Source organism: Micromys minutus (genome assembly GCF_963924665.1).
Source record: "Micromys minutus genome assembly, chromosome: 16".
Lineage (NCBI taxonomy): Eukaryota > Metazoa > Chordata > Mammalia > Rodentia > Muridae > Micromys > Micromys minutus.
Window position 1 is genome coordinate 24,260,933 of NC_137985.1, and position 21,069 is coordinate 24,282,001.

A 21,069-nucleotide genomic window follows, 5' to 3' on the forward strand; every position below is an offset into this window, starting at 1 on the left:
GCCTGCAACTTGGCAAAGGATTCATTGGCAGCAAGTACTATATTTTGTTTTCCAAGGTCTAACTTTTTCCATTATTGGGACCAATAAATGTAAGAGGAAGGCCCCTTTTGGAGGCACACAAAGCTTGTTTGGCAGAAAAACTGAGAGCTGATATATGCAGTTGGATTCCAGAAGCAGACACTTACTAATCACACCCACGAAGATGAAATCTGAAGGTCAAGAGGATGGATGTGTTTTTCACAAGATTTAGCTTATTTTTAATTGTGCGTGTGTGCTCGCACGCGCACACGTGTGTGTGTGTGTGTGTGTGTGTGTGTGTGTGTGTGTGTGTGTGTGGTGTTTGCTTGTGCCTGTGAGGATAGATGCTGGCAGAAGTAAGGCTGGGAGTTAGAATCTCTGGAACTGGTGTTACAGGTGACTGTGGCTGCCTAATATGGGTACTTAGAACCAACGTTGTGTCTTCTACAAGAACAGTATCTTTCAATGATGAGCTCCACACCCAACTCAAAAGATTATATTCTGAAGCCTAACTGGTAATGCAGATCCTTGAATGGCACTTCTTTCTCTCTACCTTCTGAATGCCATTTTCCTCACAGTCAGTCACCTTTGGACTCTGGGCTTCCTCCTCTGTCCTAGGTACAGAAAGAATTTCAGTCCATCCGGCAATGTCTGTTTTCTTTGTAAGAGGTTGCCATTGTTTCTTATTTCTATCTTGTCTCTGATAAAATCTTCTATTTTCATATCTCACCTGTCCCTTCATGGCAGGGAAATTCACTGTCACCATTCCGGTGCCCACTGGTAGCACTGCCCAGCAACACTGCCTGTGATGCAGTAAAGTTCAGTTCATGTTCAACGTCTATAGCATCTACCTTGGTAGAAAATGTCGTTCCTATGTTCAAAGAAGCATCTGTCTTTATTTCTGACATTTTAAATCGAGACTATGAGCAGCTACTTAATTCAGTCTCTGCTCAGTGCATGCCTTCTTTATCTACCTACCTTTCAGTACAATTCTGAAACACCCCTCTTCCTCAGAGGCAGCCTTTTCCAACCGTGCCAAGGAGACTTGGCCTATTTAATTGTCTGGGTTCTGCTTCAGGACTGGATCCTTCTCCTTCCCCAGCTGCTCCTTCCAGTGCCTGCTTTGATCTTCCTCAGGCTGGCTATCCCTGACCCATGACTGAATTCAGTACATCCAGGTCTTCTTGGATTCCCCGTGACGAGAAAATGGGTCTCCCCATGCACCTTTCCACTCACTGGGACTCAAGATGGCTTTGTCTGCTCCCTTCTGCCTGTTGTCTACTATGGGTAAGAACTATAAACTCCAAGACAACCCTAACTGAACCTGGCCCACATTTGAGGTATCTGAGCATTCCTGCTCTGAAAATCATGCTTCCTTATCACTGGGAGAAGTTGAAAAGGATTTATGACATCACCAATTTATAAGACAAAATAAACAAAGCAAAAAAAAAAAAAAAAAAAAAAAAAAAAAAAAAAAAAAAAAAAAAAAAAAAAAACTAGATCCAAACTTGTAAACTAGAGATTCAGACAATAGCATCTGTACTCATATAAATTCTTAGGAATGATTTGGAAAAGTAATACACCATTCCATCTCTTCACACAAAAGTAAACTGGGTCTTCACGGGTAGCTTTGTCTCTATCCTTATGTATTCAGTTCCAAGCCAGAGTACACACTGTTAGAGATGTTTCTCAGTGACTAGTTATTGCAGAAAGAGATGAATGCATTTGTGTCTGTTTCCTGGGCAGATGTGGTTATGGTGTCATGACTATTGTAAAGGTCAGTCATTTTGAATTGCAATGTTAAAGATTTAGCACAAAGAACTAACGGGATGGATGAGATATTTGACAGTCGTGATGCTACAACTAATCTGGGACTTCAGACTGCAAAAGTGTGAGTGTCATTTTCTTTTCATCTCCTTGTACACACACACACACACACACACACACACACACACACATGTTACTGGCTATACAGATATAAGTATACACAGGCACAATACTAGGTCTGTTCTTCATTGTTACTGATGTTTGTGTTTCTCTTTTTAAATGATCGCAATACTATTTGAAGAAATTGATATGCCTGGGTTGCATTCCAACAGTGTTGTGTTGAAAAGGAACTTAAATTCAGACTGTCAGTTTCTGGTAAGGGAATTAGGGTCTCTGTTCAGTATAATAAATGATCCCAAGATAAATATATTTCTTTTTTTAATCCTGCATGGTAGTATATCCTCTTTCCAATACTGAGTCTGGCTCTATTCAGTTTGTCTGATTGCTTTAAAGAACGGGACAGGTTGACTCTAGAAAAACTATGGTCTTCTATTCATTAACATGTCAATAATACTCAGCCCAGGCATATTGACAGCGGATTAGCTTGGGCTGAGTCTGTGTACAAGACCAATGCCTTTTTTAACCCAGCTTGTTTCCAGATCAATACACCCATCAGCATTCGAAAATTAGCCCAAGATGAGATTCCAATAGTCAAGATGTTGTGTCATGGGAAGAGGGCACCTGGCCAAGTCACAGATGTAAACACCTGGCTATGGATTAGATATTTTTCCATCCATTTGGATGTGAGTAAAAACAGACGTAGATGCACCCCCTCCCTTCCTCCTGTTGCCCACACCTCCCAACTATTCAGCTTTCTCTCTCAGAGCCCATGTACGATCTTTTGTACTATAATTCCAGACATTTGCTTCAATAAGCATTTACTAAATGTTCAATGTGTAAAAGCCAGTGTACTATTTAGCACAGGTATGTATGAGTGTGTCCAAGCAGATGTATTTAAAAACATGACAAAAATCTGTTTTTAGGTTTTCTAAGGGGTCTTCATGTTTTACATTTTGTCCTCTTTCACATTCTATAATGTTGTCACTTCCTACAGCAAACCTGTGCTCAAATCTCCTAGCCTTTCTTGGTCATTGCAACACATTCTTCCCAAGGAAGGACTTCAGAGGTACTGCCTAGTGACTTCGCTGGAACATTCACCAAACCTCCCCACAAAATAGAAACCCCTAACTTTTATTTTGTCTTTCTACCTACAAGGAAAACCTATTGTTATGTTGAAAATGTATACTAACAAACAAAAATCTCACATAGCAGGACCTAGTCTGCTATTTATAATACACTCAAATACTGGCTATGCGAATCTATTTTAAAACGCTCTTTGCACAAGGCTGTTTGCAGAAAAAAATGCTCATTTATAGAATCAATAAAAGAAAGAAAACATCATACTTTCCTTTGGGGAAAGAGAAAGAAACAGCTAGCAAAATTTATAAAACCCTGATGTGACGATTCTCTAGTGCAGCCTGATGGCTTCCAGTATACCACTACTGTCACCTCCGTCTGAGTTGTGCTCAAGGGTCCCCTTGTTCTAACATACTCTCTTCTCATGTATGCTTGTCCATTCTGCTTCTCTTAGATCTGATTCATGATCACCATTCACTTTCCTGATTTGCTCACAGTGACTCTCCCTCACTCTTCCAATTTGTCCTTTTCAGCACCCCCTTCCATTTTGTCTCTCACTAGTCACTCCAGGTTTTCACCCTACTCTCAAGCATATTTCCAGGTTAGCAGGCTGCTGCAAGAAGGACTTCATGGATCAGTCTGACCACTGCCATCTTGCTGGATGAGAAGAACCAGAGATCAGGCTACAGAGGAAAAAGAAAAGGAAGGAGGAGGAGGAGAAGAAGACCCACAAAAATTTACTTCATGATATCTTCAGTTCTCAGAGAACAAAGCAATTATTTAATCCACGGTAAAAGCTGACTAAATGTTGAAAAATATCCACTGCATTTGAAAAAAAATTAAAGGGGGACATTCAATAGCATAGTGACCAAAGGTAAATAGTCTTCTACAGGTGATCCCTTCTCCTAGGTGCTTTAGTTTACTTCTGTGTAAAATGTTATCCTCATCCCATTCCTCATATTCACCATATTTCACAAGAAAAACTGCCAGAATGCAGTAATATTTGATTTAGGCATTTCTCTTCATCAGAAAGCAGACAATGTAGCTCAAAGCTGTTCAGTAATAAGAAATTCATCTACTTGTTAAATGAAGTCTAGTGACTCAGGACCATCCTGATTCTGAGAATAGTTGAACACCAGACCTGTGGTATGAGAAGCAGAGAGGATAGAACCTGGAGAAATACCCCAAAATTCACAGAACAACAGGAGAACCCTAAGCAAAACTAAAGCCTACAAAGTACAAACAAGAAGAGAAGGTAGGAACAGCCAGGGAGAGACTGACTCTGAATCCCATCTTATAGCAGAGGCATGGAGGGGGGGCGAGCAAAATCTGGATTCGATGGTGAAAGAAGAAAATACCCTGTACGGGGATGAATATGTAGAAGGGAGGTGGTTGAGATAAAGTCCTGGGTCCTGTTTCATGGCTTTGCTATCATGAAGACTGGTCTAGGGCAGCAAACAATGAACATTAAAATTCTTGTCTTCAAATAAAAGCAAACTTATAGTTGGATGCAGCATTTAAAAATGCTAAGAGGAGGAAAAGCCAAGGAAAGCAATAATTAGACAATTATTTTATACAATTGGAATAGAAAAAAAAAAACTAGTTCAACTCAGAAAGTAAATTGATGAAAAGTTCCGTGTCTAGCTTCAAGATGGCAATCAGAGAGGACTTGCTGAGGAGAACAGCCAACCTACCTTGGATTAAGATCATGAAAAAAAAAATCAGTGAATATCGATATTCCCAGCCACCCACTCAGGCCTCCCAGCCAAGCCCCACCCACCTTGTACAATGAGGTGGACCCTGGACGTCTTAGGGTGGTTGTCTGTTTGCACCGAGCAGGTATAAGGACCCTCATCATACACATCCACATTCTGGATCTCAATGCTGTACTGGGTCTGGGTGTTACTCAGGAGAACCACACGAGGATCTAGGCACCACTTGTCATTTCCAGCATAGAGGATGGTGCTGCGGTTTAGCCAGGCCACCCGGGTGACTCGGTTGTCAATTGTGCACCTGAAAGATAAGACCAGATAGATAAGTAAAGGGACCAATAAGAAAGCAAAAAAGTGTTAGTCGAGGCTAGCATACTTCATCATGCCCTACGTTTCCCCTCACTCCCATTGGACAGACATGCGTTTGCTGTGTTTGCTTTGCTATGAGTACATTGTTGCAGAACTTACAGAACTTGTACAATTATGGCTTTAGAACATTCACTGTCTGAATGTTCCACGTTCTGAAAAGTTAGTGCCTCTAAAACAACAGGAGGAAAATATCATTTCAAAGAACCTCTAAGTGCAAACCCAAGGCATCTTGCATCCTCTGAGTGTCTAGAACCTTAGGACATTCCTAGTCCTCGTAGCTTAGCTCTAGGACCCCTATGATGTGGATAGTGATAACCTCCACCATCGGTCTGGTTGTTTGGGGTGTGCTAAGCTGTTCAATACTTGCAACAGCTCAGTGGGATCTATTTCACTGGAAAAAGAATTCAGGCACAAGGATGCTAAATGCTTTCCCAATTCACAGTTAATATGTGCTGGCTCAGAAACTGAGCTTTAACTACAAACCATCCTTCCACTTATCTCAATATAGCAAATTCCAACAGAAGGCTTCTAAAGTCAAAACTAAATACAGACCACCACTCTTGCTATTTATCTTCATTATACCCAGGGCAGAAATGTTCAATTATTGCTAGACTAAAGACATTTTCTAAAATCTCAAAAACTGTTTGCACATATAAAAATAGATTCCCTTTCTTTTTATTTTTGCATCTGGAGTCCTCAAATTGTGGAAGCTTCCTTTTCTTTCTGGTACTTTGAAAGCTCCCGGTAACTCTTGCCAAGCCTTCATCTTATCTTCCTGTCTGTCTTCATTTCCCTTTCTTTCTATGGAAAGTATGTCCTATGACCTAAGGCTAAGCTCACAAGCAGAGTGGTCTGCTCCTGACTATAATGCTGAGAATATCAGTGTTACAAGGTCTGTATAATGATGTCTCAAACACCTGTACTCTTTTTCAGTGTATACAGCATTCTCACATACATACAGTTTCACATTGTTCCTACAATACATTTTTTAAGACGATCACATCTGTTTTCTGTTTTGAAAACCAGGACTTCAGAGTTTCAACCTTACTGGGCCTTATTGCAAAAACGAGATAGTGTTGGAGGCAGGCTCCCCACTGAGATCTCATGCTTAGCACTGCATGTGCTGATGAGTTTCCCCAGTGACCTTTTTAATGGGATAGCATCATGGTTTTGTTAATTGCCTACTTCATTGATTTCAGAAAATCTTGGAGACCAGTAAAGAATATACATGGGTTTATCTTTGAGAGATTAGGGGAAGGGTAAAAATTCCCGCCAAATTATTTGGGGCTCATCATGCTTATTTACCACAGAGATCCTTTTTCTTCTGATTTCTGCAGCCATTATGTGAACTGTAATCTTCCACCTCACCAAATACAATGGACTCACATCAGTGATACCATGAGTCAAAATAAAGATGTTCCAACACAAGTTATTTCACAAGTATTTTGTCAGAGTGGCAAAAGACCAACCTAAAGTGGTTTTGCTTCTGTTGAATCCTCAAAATGGTCTGTTACTATAAACAAATAAACAAACAAGCAAACAAAAACATGAAACCAAGATCCCCCCAGAGAGCCCTGTCTGCCCATAGTTCTCATTGCACATACTCCTTGCTTTGTTTGTGTAAATGTCACATCATCACCAGAGGTCACTCAGGCAAAAGTAGACATTTTACTGAGTGGCCCTACAGAAAAATCTGTCTAACCAGAAGCATATTTGCTCCAGGGTCCAACAGGTCCCCACTGTTAAGGGCATTTTCTGTCAATGCTGCAGAAAGAGAGTAATGTTGACACATATCGTGAAAATGATGGAAGGCCCAAATAGGGAGACGCCAGGTTATTGGTTCAAAAGTGATAAGCAGGGTATTCCAGAATCACATGTGAGGTCTATAAGCTCCACCATTCCTTATGCTACAAATTCAACCTTTAAGTATCCAGAAATACCAAGTTATTTGACAAGAGCTCAGTTAAGACAAGTGCAAACTAGACTTTGAAAGTTGCTCTATAAAATAGTGAATCCAAGACCACCTATATAATGCATGGAACCTCGGGACAAAATGAAATGACAGAGATCTCTCTCCTTGAGAGGTTCGAGATTGTGACAGGAGAGTGCCAAACCAAATGTAGGCTCCTATCTCAGCAGTCATGAAGCCAGCTCTATGCCCCTCCCCCACTTTACTTGTAAACAGTAAGAATTTCTTTAAAAACCAGGTTCTGATCTGGTACAGACCAGATATTCCATCTGTCTGTCTCTGTGTCTCTGTGTCTGTCTCTGTGTCTCTGTCTGTCTGTCTGTTTCTCTCTCTTCCTCTCTCTCTCTCCCTCTCTTCTCTCTGTGTTATCTTGGCTATTAATCTAAAACTCTCTGTCCTTCTGCCTCAGCCTCCAGAGTGGTGTGAAGTGGTGTGACGGCAGACCTGTGTCATTATACAGTTCAAGGTTCTGCTTTCTGGCCAGGCTGCAGGGTCTCAGGCATTGAGTCAGAACCCTGGACCATTCATGGAGGAGCATTTATCTAGAGGTGAATTGTGTAAAGATTAGCATGTGAGAAGCAGTGAGACTATACCTTACTGCTAACATATGACTGGCAAGCATGCAGCTTCTACATTGCAAACAGAATCACTATCACCCGGGAGCTTGTTAGAAGTGCAAAATCCAAAGTTCAATATCAGAGACAGTGAATGAGAAAGTGCATTTTAATAAGATCTCTAGGTAACTTGACTGCACGTGACATTTGACCTAGTCTAGACTGTATTCCAAGCCTCATTTTCTGCCTTAAGGAAAACATCCAGAATATACTGAGAATTTCTAAGACAGACTGAGAGAATCTTGACGAAGGACACTCCTGACAGTGTGTTCCCTTCTTTGCAATTTTCAAACAACACTGGTCTCTTTCATAGGCTGTGCTGAATGCAACCCACCTCTAAAATCATGCAAAAGAAACCTCCTGAAGGACACCACACTCTACAGCTTGCTTTACTAGAAACAACTTTTACAATGATAACTGCAAGGAAAGATACTGTTCTGAACATTGCTTGGGTTCAAGCAGGTTATAGGAAACTCACACCCATGGCCAAGGTTTGCTAAACCTCGTGAAACCAAGTATTGTGAAAATGCACTCTATGAACATGTCAAAACCTTGGCCACACTCACTTGTTGACAACTGACAGATCAAATTACCTGCACCTAAGAAACATCCACATAAGAAAATCACAGTGATATTAACATTTGGTTTACTCTTCATCTTTGATGGTCTTCCATGCTCTTCTAAGACTTCAACCACATACATGTGAGTCACTGGCTCTCAGATTGCATTTGCACCTGAACAACCTACTGATAACACACAGCAAATATAGTTGCACGGTCCCAGGCTGAAGCCCGAGATGTTGCATTTTGTTGTAATCCTAAACCAGCGGTGTTAAGTGATAATCTTGAGACCACACTGTGAGAATCACTAATTCAGAGATTCGGTTTCTAGCAAAATGAGAACAAAGTAGGTGGGTACTAGAAAATGACTCTTGTGTTTCATTACTTTTCAGCAGAAAACTTTCTTGGAAGGGATGTATTCTGGTAAAGCTAGAAACAGATTCTTAGTGACTTTTTCTCCCAGAAGCTGAAATTAAACCAGATACCAGTTAAATGCCCATGGGGCAGGAAATGCTGACTAGCAAATCCTGAGTCATGGACACAGTTGTTGAAGCCCACTACTCAAGTTTCTCACAGCCTTAGGAGGAGTACCAGAGGAACCTCCTGGGCTGTCACATGGGTATCTAATTATTGAACATAGACTGAAGTAGAAGCTTTCTCTTCACACTGCACTGTCTTACAGGGCCAGAGTGGCAACTCGGCAGACAAGCTAACACTCTAAATGCAGCCAATTTCCAGCACAGTTATGGAGCCCCTGTGATATACTATGCTGAAAAGTTGGCTTAGTTTCAGCTGTGGTTTTGGGCACATCCAAGGTCATGTTGAGATGTCCAAACTGTCATGGCTGTGTATCAGTCTTGCTGAGTATCCATGGAATTAGCACAGGCGTCTGCAGAGATGGATCACAAAGGTAACTCAGCAGCCAACTCCTGTCACCTGCTCATACCTGCCCCCCTCTATCTGTCTCATTTATCTAGACTCCTTAACAATGCAGAGGAGACATTTCTTCCAGGCTTAAAAGAATGAAATAAATAATTGCTCCTCAGCCAGTATGAGTGCTTGGTTGGCAGAGGGGAGGTAGATATTAGGGTGGGAAGCCTGGCAAACAGTCCCGATTTTGCAGATATGCCTCCAAAACGTTCTATGTAATTATTCCCGAAGTACACCACAATCTTTTGTTTTTCTTGGAAGACATTAAAGATACGTTTAGCTATGAAGGAATAAGGTTTCAAACTTATCCTTGCCTGACAACTTCAAGCAGGGGGAGCTGGAGATAGACTCTTGTCAGAGAGCAGGAAGCAGTCAGAGGTCAGCAGAACACAGTAAGGAACAGAGACAGTAGATGGAAAGGGTGACATAGGTGTCCCGCACATCAGAACTATCTTACTTAGGAGAAGAAGACATAGAAACTGCTCAGGTAGGGCAAACCCCCAAAGTGAGAGCTCAGAAGTCTGTCCCATTTTACAAAGCACATTTACCTAAAGACTGTATCTGACTACATGACAGACATAGAGAGGACACACCTAGACACCTAGTTGGAACATCTGGACTGACAAGCTCATATTCCTCTCCATATTGTACACCAGTTCCAATTTCTGCCTTTTAGGAAGTCCTCAGATAACTAGACTATACCATATTTCTTATGACAAGCCCTTCTTCTCTATAAAAGTTCTGTAATCACTCACACACACTCTCTCTCTTCTCCTCCCTTCTATCTCTCCCTTCTTAAGGTCCAACCTACTAATACACTTCTCTCTAAAACTCATTTCCAATGAAATTCAGTATTTGAATTCTCACCAGTCCTAAAGCCCCTGGCTAGGGAGAGCTTTGGTGACCAAGATTACAGAAATTGTCAAGTCCATATTTAGTCCCATATCCTCAGGTTTCCCCATGTCTAGAGATAAACCCACCTTCTACTTCTGCATTCTCTCTACTGTTTTGATTTGGGTATGATCTCCGCCCCCAAACACTTGTATGTTAAAGCCTTGGGTCTCAGCTGGTAGATCTAGTCCCAAAAGATGATTGCATAATGGGGCCTCTTACACTGTTGGTTTTTTGGCCACCATGAGGTGAGCAACCCAGTTTTTCATACTCTTCTATTGGATGGTCTACCTCTCCACAGTCTAGATACAACCCTTCTGCCAACCATAGATTGCAAGTGTAGACACTATGAGCCAGAATTTGTTCTTTTGTCCTTGGGTTATTTTCAAGGGTATTTTGTCATAATCGCACATTTAACATGATGCCCAACTGCCCAAAAACCAGAATAAAAAACCCAAGGTTTCTGGATGTAGCTCTGTAGGTCACTATTCCTCTCATTCTCCTCTTACAGACTTCCGCAGAGAGCATTAGTGCTTGACTACTCCAGGCACATTCCAGCCCTTGATGTTTTGATGTATAGCTTCCCACCACATAAGTTCTCCCTTCTGCATGAGGCCCTCATTGACATCCCATAATCTGGCCTAGCCAACATTTCAGAAAAACAGAGGAAGGAGGCCTAGAGAGCTTTTGGTTGACAGTGGCCCCTTTAAATGCAGATGTGTCTATATCTTGTCTGCTTTTTGGAAATGTCTTCTTGTAGTGAATAGACCGACCTACCTAAGGGTCAGTCTTTTGAGAATGCCTTATACATATGAATTGCCAGGGCACTACAGTGATGGAAAGTACCACCTGAAGTTGGCCAGAAAAGGACCCAGCACCAGGAGAATGGTTCACACAGAGTAAGAGAGAATGCTTCCAAACCTGGCGCTGTCTGCAGAGATTTAAAGCACAGACCCATTCCACCTCCCCATTTTCAACAAACAGCAATGGCTGGTTGGCTTTATTATGTATTTGAGACTTTACAGCATGTAAAAACACAAAGTGCATAAGCAAGCCCCGAACACACGTCTCAGAAATAAGACTGCATATGTGTGAACTCTCTCCGCCTCCCACTACTTTGGGAATCAGGATTAGAAATAAAAGAAAGATGAGAACTTGAGAACTGGAAGAAAAATAGGTTAAAATGGTCTGTTTAGAGCCTCCTAAAGACAGGCCTGGTGTCGAAATAAAGTGAAGGATTATTGAAGAAAGAAAAAAAAAAAAAAAAAAAAAAACAAGCCTGGCCTCTCTTGATAGCACCTGCCTGAGGATCTGAGGGCAATAATGGGTCCAGACAGTGTGCAGTCCGCCAGCTCCTCCTATCAAATGGTCCTTTAACTGCTTTTGAAAGGCGGCACGCTTGAGACCACAGCAAAATAAGTGCTTCTGTCCTTCACAGCACCTGGTCACAACTGTCTCTTATCACATGGAATGCTTCAGCTGCCTCCAAATGTGGTTCCCCTAGTATTTGGCACGTGCTCTATCTGCCTCCACCTTCACAGCAGGTATTGCAATGTGGGTGGCTCAAGATACCTTCACTGAGCCCCAGAGCACCAGACCTCTGTGTGAGCCTTCTGTACTGGCCTCTCTGAGAAAGTGTTTGTGGCCTTCCAGAATGGTTCTTCATATGTACATCCACTCTCCTTTCTGTCTAAATCAAGTAAACCGGCACTGTCTTAAACAAACTCAATTGTGTTCAGTGGATTATTACTTCTCTACAATAAACATCATAGCATTTTGATCTGTACTGGTAACAAAAGCTCAGAATTAACACCAATCCTGAATGAAGCAGGGAAGCTCAGCAGGTCAGAATATATATATTCTGATATTTATTCTCATACATATATATATTATTCTGATATATATATATATATATATATATATATATATATATATATATATATATTAGAATAAGATGATCAGATGATTGGTCAGTATGAGACTGTCTGTGCCATGGCAAAGTGTAAAGGTCTTGACAGCAATAAAGATAAAGAGCCTTCTGGGCCTCTCTTTGGCTATCATACTATTGAAAGGATGAATCTCAAGGAACTGGAATTTCCCAGGGGTATCATGTAGGGAGAAGGAAAATGCTGGCTCCTATGCAGCCAGAGGAGAGCTTATTTTGCAGAAAGAGAATCCATATAGTTCTGACAGCTTGTCAGACCTCATTTCAGGAGAGACTGGAGGACAGACAACACTGAGGGGCAAGATCACATCTTGACCAAGACTTTATTTATGCATATGTTAATTATTTTATTTTATATGCATAGATGTTTTGCCTTAATATGTCTGTGAATCACATCAGTTGCTGATGCCCATAGAAGTCAAAAGAGGACCTTGGGTCTCTTAGGTGAAAAGTTATGCATAGCTTTCAACTACCATGTAGATGCTGGAAATTAATTGACCCTTTATGTCAGGATTCCTCAGAAAGATTGGGTAGGAAAGTGGTTACAAGGTCTTGTTCCTCTTCTCAAAGTAGCCTATTGAATAAATCTCTATCATCGGTTCTACACTTTACTTGTCTTATGAATCAGAATCAGGAAGAATGGGATTTTAGGTTGGTCATCCTTGTATAAAAAAGCCCAACAACATAAAAACGTTCCTTTCTATATTTCAAAGTAACCCAAACATGAAGAACTCCATTCCCAAATGACAAAAAATAAAAACACTCCCACCTGTGACATTCAATGAAACTTGCCTTGAACTCAACTTGTCATTTGAACTTCACTCAACTGAGACCAGGGACGCTCCACCCTACCCTGTTTGATGGTTAATTCAGATAGTATTTATAGAGAGGGAGCATATCTCTGAGGGGGTTTCCAGAAGAGAACAACACAAGGATTAGGACTAAGGAGGTCAGCTCATCCCTCATAAATTTGAAATTGTATCATTGAAACCACTGAGGACCTTAACAAAATAAAAAAATAAAAAAGGGCAAGCCCTTCTCTATGTTTAAGCTAAAATATTCATATACTCCTTCTCTGGAAAACTTTCTCTTCAGTTTATCAGGTCTTCGGCTTGTACTGAAACAGAGTTGTGAGGTAAACTCTATAATCTCTAGACAGATATCTCATGGGCAGATGATAGACATTTTTTTCTTTTTCTATGAAGAACAGTGGATACCAGATGTACCCAGTCCACATGTTTCAGGCACAGATCTTATTGTGTCCACTGGTCTGCTTCTTTCTCCCTTGGTTGTCAGAATACTCTACACAGTAGGCTTTGGTGACTTGAGGTTTTATGTGGAATGACCCTCCCTTATTGACATTTGCAAAATGTCCAATTCATTTTCTTAATCCAAGTTTTTAGAGATCATTTCTCGTTCCAATTGCTTTTTATATTCAGGGATTATTTTGTCCTATGAGTGTTCTTTAAACATACTTCATCTTGTTGTTTATTACAGGCAATTTGCTCATTCTTTGTCTGTTTCTGTTATGTGCAGTCCTGGGAAAGGAGAAAGCACATATAAATTGAGCATCTATAATCTGAACATTCGAAATCTGAAATGATCCAGAGTCTGAAGTTTTTTAGGTGCCACCTTGAAGGCACAACTAGAAAATTCCATACAATAAATGGTTATTTTATGCAAAAAAGTTTAAATTATATAAAGTTACTTTGAGGCTACAGGGCATATGTAAAACATTAATAAATTTTGAATTTAGATTTTGGTTCTGCAGGAAGACATGCTGTGCATATGCTAATTCTTCAAAACTCTAAACAAAGCTTAAATTTGAAACACATCTGGTCTCAAGCATTCCTGGTTAGGGATATTCAACGTGCATTATTTGTTTGTCTAGTTGATTCCTTGACACTCCCCAACCCCTGCATACTGGCTTCTGGTATGAATATCAAGGCAATTTAAAATTTGGTGAGTGTTCAAATGGCCGTGAGGAAGGAGGCTTGTTAAAGAGTGCTTTAGGCAGAAATGAATATGATCACCCACAAAGGTGCTAGAATAAGTCCTCTAGAGCCTGGGTGTAAAGTGTATCCAACAGACTGCTTTGACAGGAGTGATGAAATGAAGCCTGCACACAGTGATCCCTGTGTGTTCCTAGACTCCACAGTGCAAGGCCTAGTGTTATCACACCAAGGGGTGCCTCTGCCCTCCAGCATCCAGCTGTGTTAAGCCAGTGTGAAACAGTGGCTAGAGATGGCAGATGGAAAGAAGGCAAGCAAGTGCCAGAGGCTACACTCTTCTTTCAAGCCCATGCCAGAGACCCTTCCCACCCAGCCTCACTCCCTGGAGGGATCTATGACCTTCTTCCCCTGTCCTTCCCATCACCAGTGTTGAGGTCTTGACAGTCCTTTGTTTTTTACGCATGCCATGGAAGAATCTTTGCAAAACCCACTTTCTAAAACTCTCCGTAAATAAGCTAATTTGAGCATGTCATTTCCTGCCACTGCAGTCTCTCATCACTGAAGGTAGTTTGTCCAATCTGCCCAGAGACTTTCAATGCGTCCCAAGGACAGAACGTGGTCAAAGTTTTTAAACAACGCATTCTGTAAAGGCTGGCTCGGAGTGTCAGCAAGTTAAATACCCTATGGAGCGCCCCTCTCTCACTCTCTCTCTAGTGGGCAGCTCAATGAATCAAAAGGGGAACTGGCAAAAAGCAATAGTTTTGGAAAATAAATCCATCTGTAGTTTCACCTTCATGTTTAACTTTTTAATCTTTTTCTCCCTCACTAGATGGTTTGTATAAAGCCTGCACCTGAGGTGAGATGTCTTCATGGCTCCTTCTCTGGCAATGAGTCATGTCCAGCCTGGCAAAGCATCTCGAGGAAAACCCATAGCTTGAAAGGTTTTAAGGAGATACTTTCTACCATCAATTTGGGTGCACAAAGAGATAGTCTGGTGAGTGGGACAGATGGGATACATCAGCACATTATAACCACTATACTGCAGAAAAGAGGCTAGAAATGCTGTTTCAAGATATGGCTACGTGAGCTGTATCTGCTTGGCATATTTTCGCTTATGTATCAGCCTGTGGTGAAGCCAGCCTCTATGTTACTTCTGCTTCTATCCCCGTGGTCACTCATCTCTAGCACATGTAACAACACATATTCAGCCCTGCCCTAGGTGTAAGGTCTTGCATGTGTCAATCACTTTTCATTGATGCGCACATTTAAGTTTTGAACACTTCTAAGCAGGAAGAAGCTCAAAGATTAGAAAACAAACCACAGTTCAAACTAGGTGCTGCCAATACCATGTGCACATATGACCTCGTGTCTACACAATTGTACAAAAGTAGGGCCCTATTTGGTGCGAGAAAGGGGAAGGAAGAAAGCAATCAGGATCACATCCTAATGAAACAGTCTGTGTGCTGTGCAAACACTATCCACAGCAAGAAAGGGCAGGGAGGTGAGAGATAAAGTCCCAGAGCTGCTCAGGGGCTCAGGGGGCTCCCATGTTGGAGGGCAATGGGGCGGGTAGTTTTTTTCACTAAGTGACCTTGGCCACACACCATTTCACCTCCTTGTGGTGCCACAGTGTCTACGTGATTGCCTGGACTGCTGTGGAAGTGAGAGGCAGCTGGTAAGTAGGCAAGCATCCTCCCTGGAGAGCAGTTGTCTAGTTAGAAAGCCCCCTTTCTGCCATCTGAGTCGGGGGAAACAGACAAAGCAGGAGGCAGAACCAGCAAGAAAATGCTTCCTGACTGGCTGGAGGCTTGTCCTTTTCCATTTATGTCCTGTAGAGCTTTTTTTCCTGTGACTTGTAAGGAGGAAGGAAGGTAGGGCTCCCCAGGGTATGGAAAAATGAGCAATCCTAGAGATAAGGAAATATAGGATTCTCTGAGTGCAGGAGCTCATTGGCTCTCTCTAGATAGTTAATTAAGGTAATGTAGTTCCCACAGGAGCAGGGTGTTTCTCTCTGCCAGTGGGATGGGCGAAGCTCTGCTCAGCCTGCTCCTTCATACCTGGGCAGGCATCACTCTTGTTCATTTTCTGTTGCATCTCTTCATCCTTGCCCCTGGGTTAGTTGTGTCTCTCTCAGGGAAGCACATGTACTTAGCCTGACTTGCTGTTAATGGTGTGTGGGGTGGGTTGGGGTGGGCAGAGAAATCCTGCCTCCTCTCCTCACTTCTCTTGGTCATCACCAGTAGCTGACCATATTGAGGAGGTCACAGTGAGAATCTTGGGGGTGCAGAGAGACAGGAAGCAGCTGACAGGCTAAGACATCTCTTGTTTTATTGGTAGTATGTACTGAGACTGTGGTATGTAAGAGTAACTCCCTTGAGCCGGATTGAAAGGCCCATAAGAGCTTCACAATTGTTTTAACCCGAGGGAAAAATGTGTCTTCGGCTGAGCCTCAGATGCTGACCAAAGAAATACAGCTAGAGTAAATCAGACTCAGGCCTACAGAGGAAGGAGTTCAAGATTCAGTCAGGAGGACATCAGGGCTCAGGTGGGTACAGGGAGGAAGGTAGAACACCCCAGTCACAAAGCAGAAGGCTGGGAGGAGTAAAGCCAGGTGTCCAGTCTTTGGTCCTCTGTTCTGTGCCCACCAGCTCAAGACTTAAAAGTAGTATCTGTTCAGCCTTGCTCTGCCAGTTCCCTCCTGCAGCTTCCCAAGCCTGGTTTTTTTCTGTTTCTAAAGAGCCATGCCTATTTCTATGTCCAGAGACCTACATTTAGGCTACAGGCCTCTGTTCTCCCATTGCAACAAAACTAGACTTGCTACCCTCCAGGCTGCCATCAGCAAGCTGCCCATCAGAGAAGAGCGTCAGGGTCATCTTGTGGGTCTCTGTCCGAGGCAAAGCTGGCACGAGGCTCCCTGTCTTGCTTTGTCTCCCTGCTTCTGCTCCCTCTCCTAGGATGGTTTCCCTCAGATGTCCTATACATCTGGTCCTATTTCAAGGTATCTGGAATCTCACACCTGCTTCCTGTCTAGTACAATCCATAAGAGAGAGAATGGGAAGGTCTCAGTTTGCACAGAAAAGTGAATTGGTGGGAAAAGTACTCTGTAGCCAGGTGCTGGGAGCATCGCAGAAAAGGGGGTTCCTGTCTCCCACAGTAGGTACATAGAGCCCGAAGCCAGCAAGAGTGGGCAGAGATATGCAAACATGGCAAGTCTTTGGTAGTACAGAGGGACACATGGTGAGAAACACAGGCATGAAAAGGTGTGCCTAGGCTCATAGAAAACTCCATGGAAAACAAAGGTGCCTAAACCGATAGGTATGGATACAGGTTAAAAGGTCAGGAATCTGTTCTGATCAAAATGGGTTGGGAAGCACAGAGCTAGAATGCCCAGAAAGAGAGATCAAAGCCAGCTTATGATGGCCTTTGTGTGTCACACTGTGAAGTGTGTTCTAGGCTGCAGTATGAGTTGCTGTCCCAAGGACCTGGGTAGGCTGACTGTTGGGACAGGATTTATAACGGGAAATAATGAAGCAACAGGCAGAAGAGAGAGGATGATGGGGAAGCCAGCCACTGCCAGCTGCAGTGGGAACACTGAACTCTGCACTTCTTAAGGCCGTTTATTTTTTGCTAATACATGCTTCAGTCATTCTTATCATCAGAGAACTGCCAACATAGATCTTCTCTTATAACCTCACTGGATGAAGTTAAACAAGGTTAGCAGTTGGATTTGTGTAAGGGTTCTTTGTGGCTCATGGGATTCCCACACGTTCTTTGAGCCACTCAATAGCTCTTCAATTCACAGTTGAATAGATAAACTGGGGGGTGGGTATTTGATCAAGTTTAATAATCTACTTGTTTGCCTTTGTGTTGCCTGAGTTCCTACTATGTCCCTGATGTCATTGTGCTAAACAATTAAAGATTCATTACATAAGGCACATTCTCTTCATACAGAAAAGGAGTTGTCACAATACTGATATGCAGAAATGTGGTGCATGCCATGACAGTACACTATTAGTGATGTGCATAAAATATATAGTGGCTGGGGAAATAATCCCTATTCGGATAGGTAAGGTCATAAAAAGTCTTCCGGAAGTGGTATATAAGTGAGGAATTTCAATCCTGGGTGTTTGCAGATATATAGGACATCTACTTTTAAGGATCTTGGGGTCAAGTTTATACAGCTATTTTGTTTGGAAACAGTATTTTGGGACCAGTGAGATGGCTCAGCAGGTAAAAGCACATGCCACCAGGCATGATAGCCTGGGTGTGATCCCAGGGTTCACATGGAAGAAGGAGAGAATTGACTCTAGCAAGTTTTCCTCTGGTCTCTATACACATGTGCACCTACACACATACAAATACATGCACAATAAAATAAAATAAAATAAAATAAAATAAAATAAAATAAAATAAAATAGTGTTTGTGTGGCTGATGGGTTTGAGGTTAAGTAGTGACCTTGCTGTGAGATTGACAATACAGTGGGTATCACTCAGATTAGAACAAGGTCTCTTCCGTCTGGAGGCTCCTGCATATCCACATACTTCATCTGATGTCACCTCAACTACCACCTTCACACTCCAGAGGAAGGGGGAATGATTAGGTCAGGAATATTGGACCTGATACCCATGAAATTGTGTTAGCTTGTTTTAATAACTAAAGTCCTGAGATATGCATGTGTGTTTTTGTGACTCAGTTTCTATGAGTATCCATGTAGAAAATATAGTCTGCCTTATTTTTTTGGGAGGGGTTGCAGTGGTCAGAATGCCTGATGAAGAAAGAAGATAAAGGTGTGTTTGAGAGCAGAAAGGGAAGGGTTAATGTTTGCAAACCTTCTTTGTGGAAATACAGTTGTGCACTGTCTCGGGTCTTATTTTTCAAGTAGCCAAATACATGCCCACATCACTATGCTCAACATTACACATTTATTTATTGTGCTTCTATGCCTGTGGAGATGCGGTGCTCACTCTTCAGAACAAAGCATATTCCTTCCTCTCTATATTTTAGGAGCTTATGATACAGAGAAGATAACAGCTACTTAAATGACAGGAAGCAGGGGGCCTGCATAGGCAATTGGATGATAAACACCAGATGGGTATAGAGAGAAACAAGCCCAGTGTTAACCCTCCATGCACAGGCACAACCCAATCAGAAGCAGGAAGCTCTGAACAGGGGGCTATTTTCTTTCGCTGTGCCTAGCATCCACATTCAGAGCAAAAGACAAGGATGCCAGAACAGAGGTAAGGGTGAACTGCTGGGTGTACAGCCACAAAACCTCAGGTAAGAAAGCAGTCTTTGGGGTTAGTGCTGTATTTGCTGCTCTGACGCATGCAAGTCCATTCAAACAATATTGGTCAATTTGATACCCAAGTCCTTTACAGAAAGTCGTGGTACTTAGACCCTGATCCCCGTTGACCTGTCTCCATAAGAAGAGATTTCATCTGGAACATGAGTGACTTAGTTCTTTCTGTGAACCCATTATCACTCAGTAATCATGAATCTTTCACCACAAGCCCAAGTAATGTACAAACTGAACAGGCCACCTTCTGTGGCGATGGCAGGGTTATGTTTATTCCTACCTCATCCAAGTACACCGAAGCTGCTAAGCTGTGTTATCTTCCCTTACTTGGTGTCTTATCTGGAGCTTACTCTTCACAGTCCACCCTCGTTTGTTTTCTTGGAGGTCTTTTTTTTTTCTTTCAGAGGAAACATCTAAGGATGCTTCTAGGATGTCTACTCAAGGATCACTTGTTGAAATCCCTTGATGATGAAATGCCATGGGGATGTCATTCAAATGAGTCAGAGAAATACATCGGGATGGAATGTCTGAGATACTCATTGGACCTCCATCCTTCTTCCCTTTCTGTGCTCTGAATGAGAGACACAGTGTGTCATATGTTTGCAGATTCCTAAGAATAGCCTGCATGTGGCACATCTCACAAGGTCTTCCAAGTTCATATACTATTCTTACCATCATCCAGCCACTTCCCCACTTCCATCCATTACAGGGATCCCATCAACCTCTCCATGCACCATAGATAGCCTCAGCATTATGTTTAGCAGGCCATATAAAATTTGGGAAGGCAAGGCTAATGTACTTTGTCCACTTGTCTTTTATACCGTATACCTATTCTGCCTACCATCACTCCATGTTTATAGATATTCAATTGACCAAAAATAAAGTGCTTTCTTGATGTGAAGGAATACTGTAGCAGGTGTCTATCCTAAACCAGATGTCTTTGAGACAATAGCTAGCCTCATACACAGCTCTCATCCTGGACTCTCTCCAACCCTTCTCCATGGTGACTCATGCTGGCTGCCAGCATCCTAACCTGCTCGAATCTATACCACATAGGAGTCACACTTCTGAAAGTCACAAGGTCTTGCTCAGTGCTACCGCAAAAAGTCTACAGAAGAAGAAAAAATGCTGCAGATACATCATAAGAATGTTTTTCTGTTAGCTAACCAGAAAAACAACACCACAAACTGTCTTTGTGCCTGACAGCATTGAGAGCCCTTCTTGCTTTAATTAGCATTTCACAGACTCACCAAAACAAAGCTGGGGGCAGAGATACATTTCCAGTCCTGTATCTGACGATTTTAAAAAAGTGTTATTGTGGGCAAGTCATTTGTCACTAGTCCTCAGCTTCTCCCTCTGCCCTCTCTCTCTCTCTCTCTCTCTCTCTCTCTCTCTCTCTCTCTCACACACACACACACACACACACACACACACACACACACACATACACAGAGGGGGGGTTGATATTCAAAATTTTAGCTGTGTAGGTCCCACCAAACCCCAGCTATTGCTTTGCTTTTCAGGGATCTAAGCAAATGTTACTAGCTACCGCTATTTGGTGCATATATGGACCCAAAAATGTACTTGTCTTCTGATAGGCAGGTATATCTGTAAGTCTTAACTGCTCCAGTCTCCATCCACTTGAACAGACAGAGCAAAGGTAGCAAAACCTAGGAAAGAGATGTAGAGAACTGCAGAATTATGAAGCCAGGATGCCAATGTTGAAATGAATAAATGTAAACATGTCCTCACTCTTTATACAGATTCTTGTCTGGAGTGGGGAGATACAAAAGAAAACATTTCTTTTCACTCCACAGAACAGGAAAGAATCATAATGTTAACAAGAAA

General features: G+C 42.1%; 1 protein-coding gene across 4 annotated transcripts in view; it reads right to left on the reverse strand.

The window, feature by feature from the left end:
* The window catches only part of LOC308430617 (neurotrimin), a gene marked incomplete at both ends in the record, with an annotated part of 925,750 nt that overhangs the window by 169,434 nt on the left and 735,247 nt on the right, over positions 1–21,069 (reverse strand). For all 4 annotated transcript variants that reach the window (XM_080929828.1, XM_080929827.1, XM_080929826.1 and 1 more), the window contains one exon: positions 4,763–4,995. In XM_080929828.1, coding sequence (XP_080785954.1) covers positions 4,763–4,995 — 233 coding nt within the window. The remainder of the gene's footprint in view (positions 1–4,762; positions 4,996–21,069) is intronic.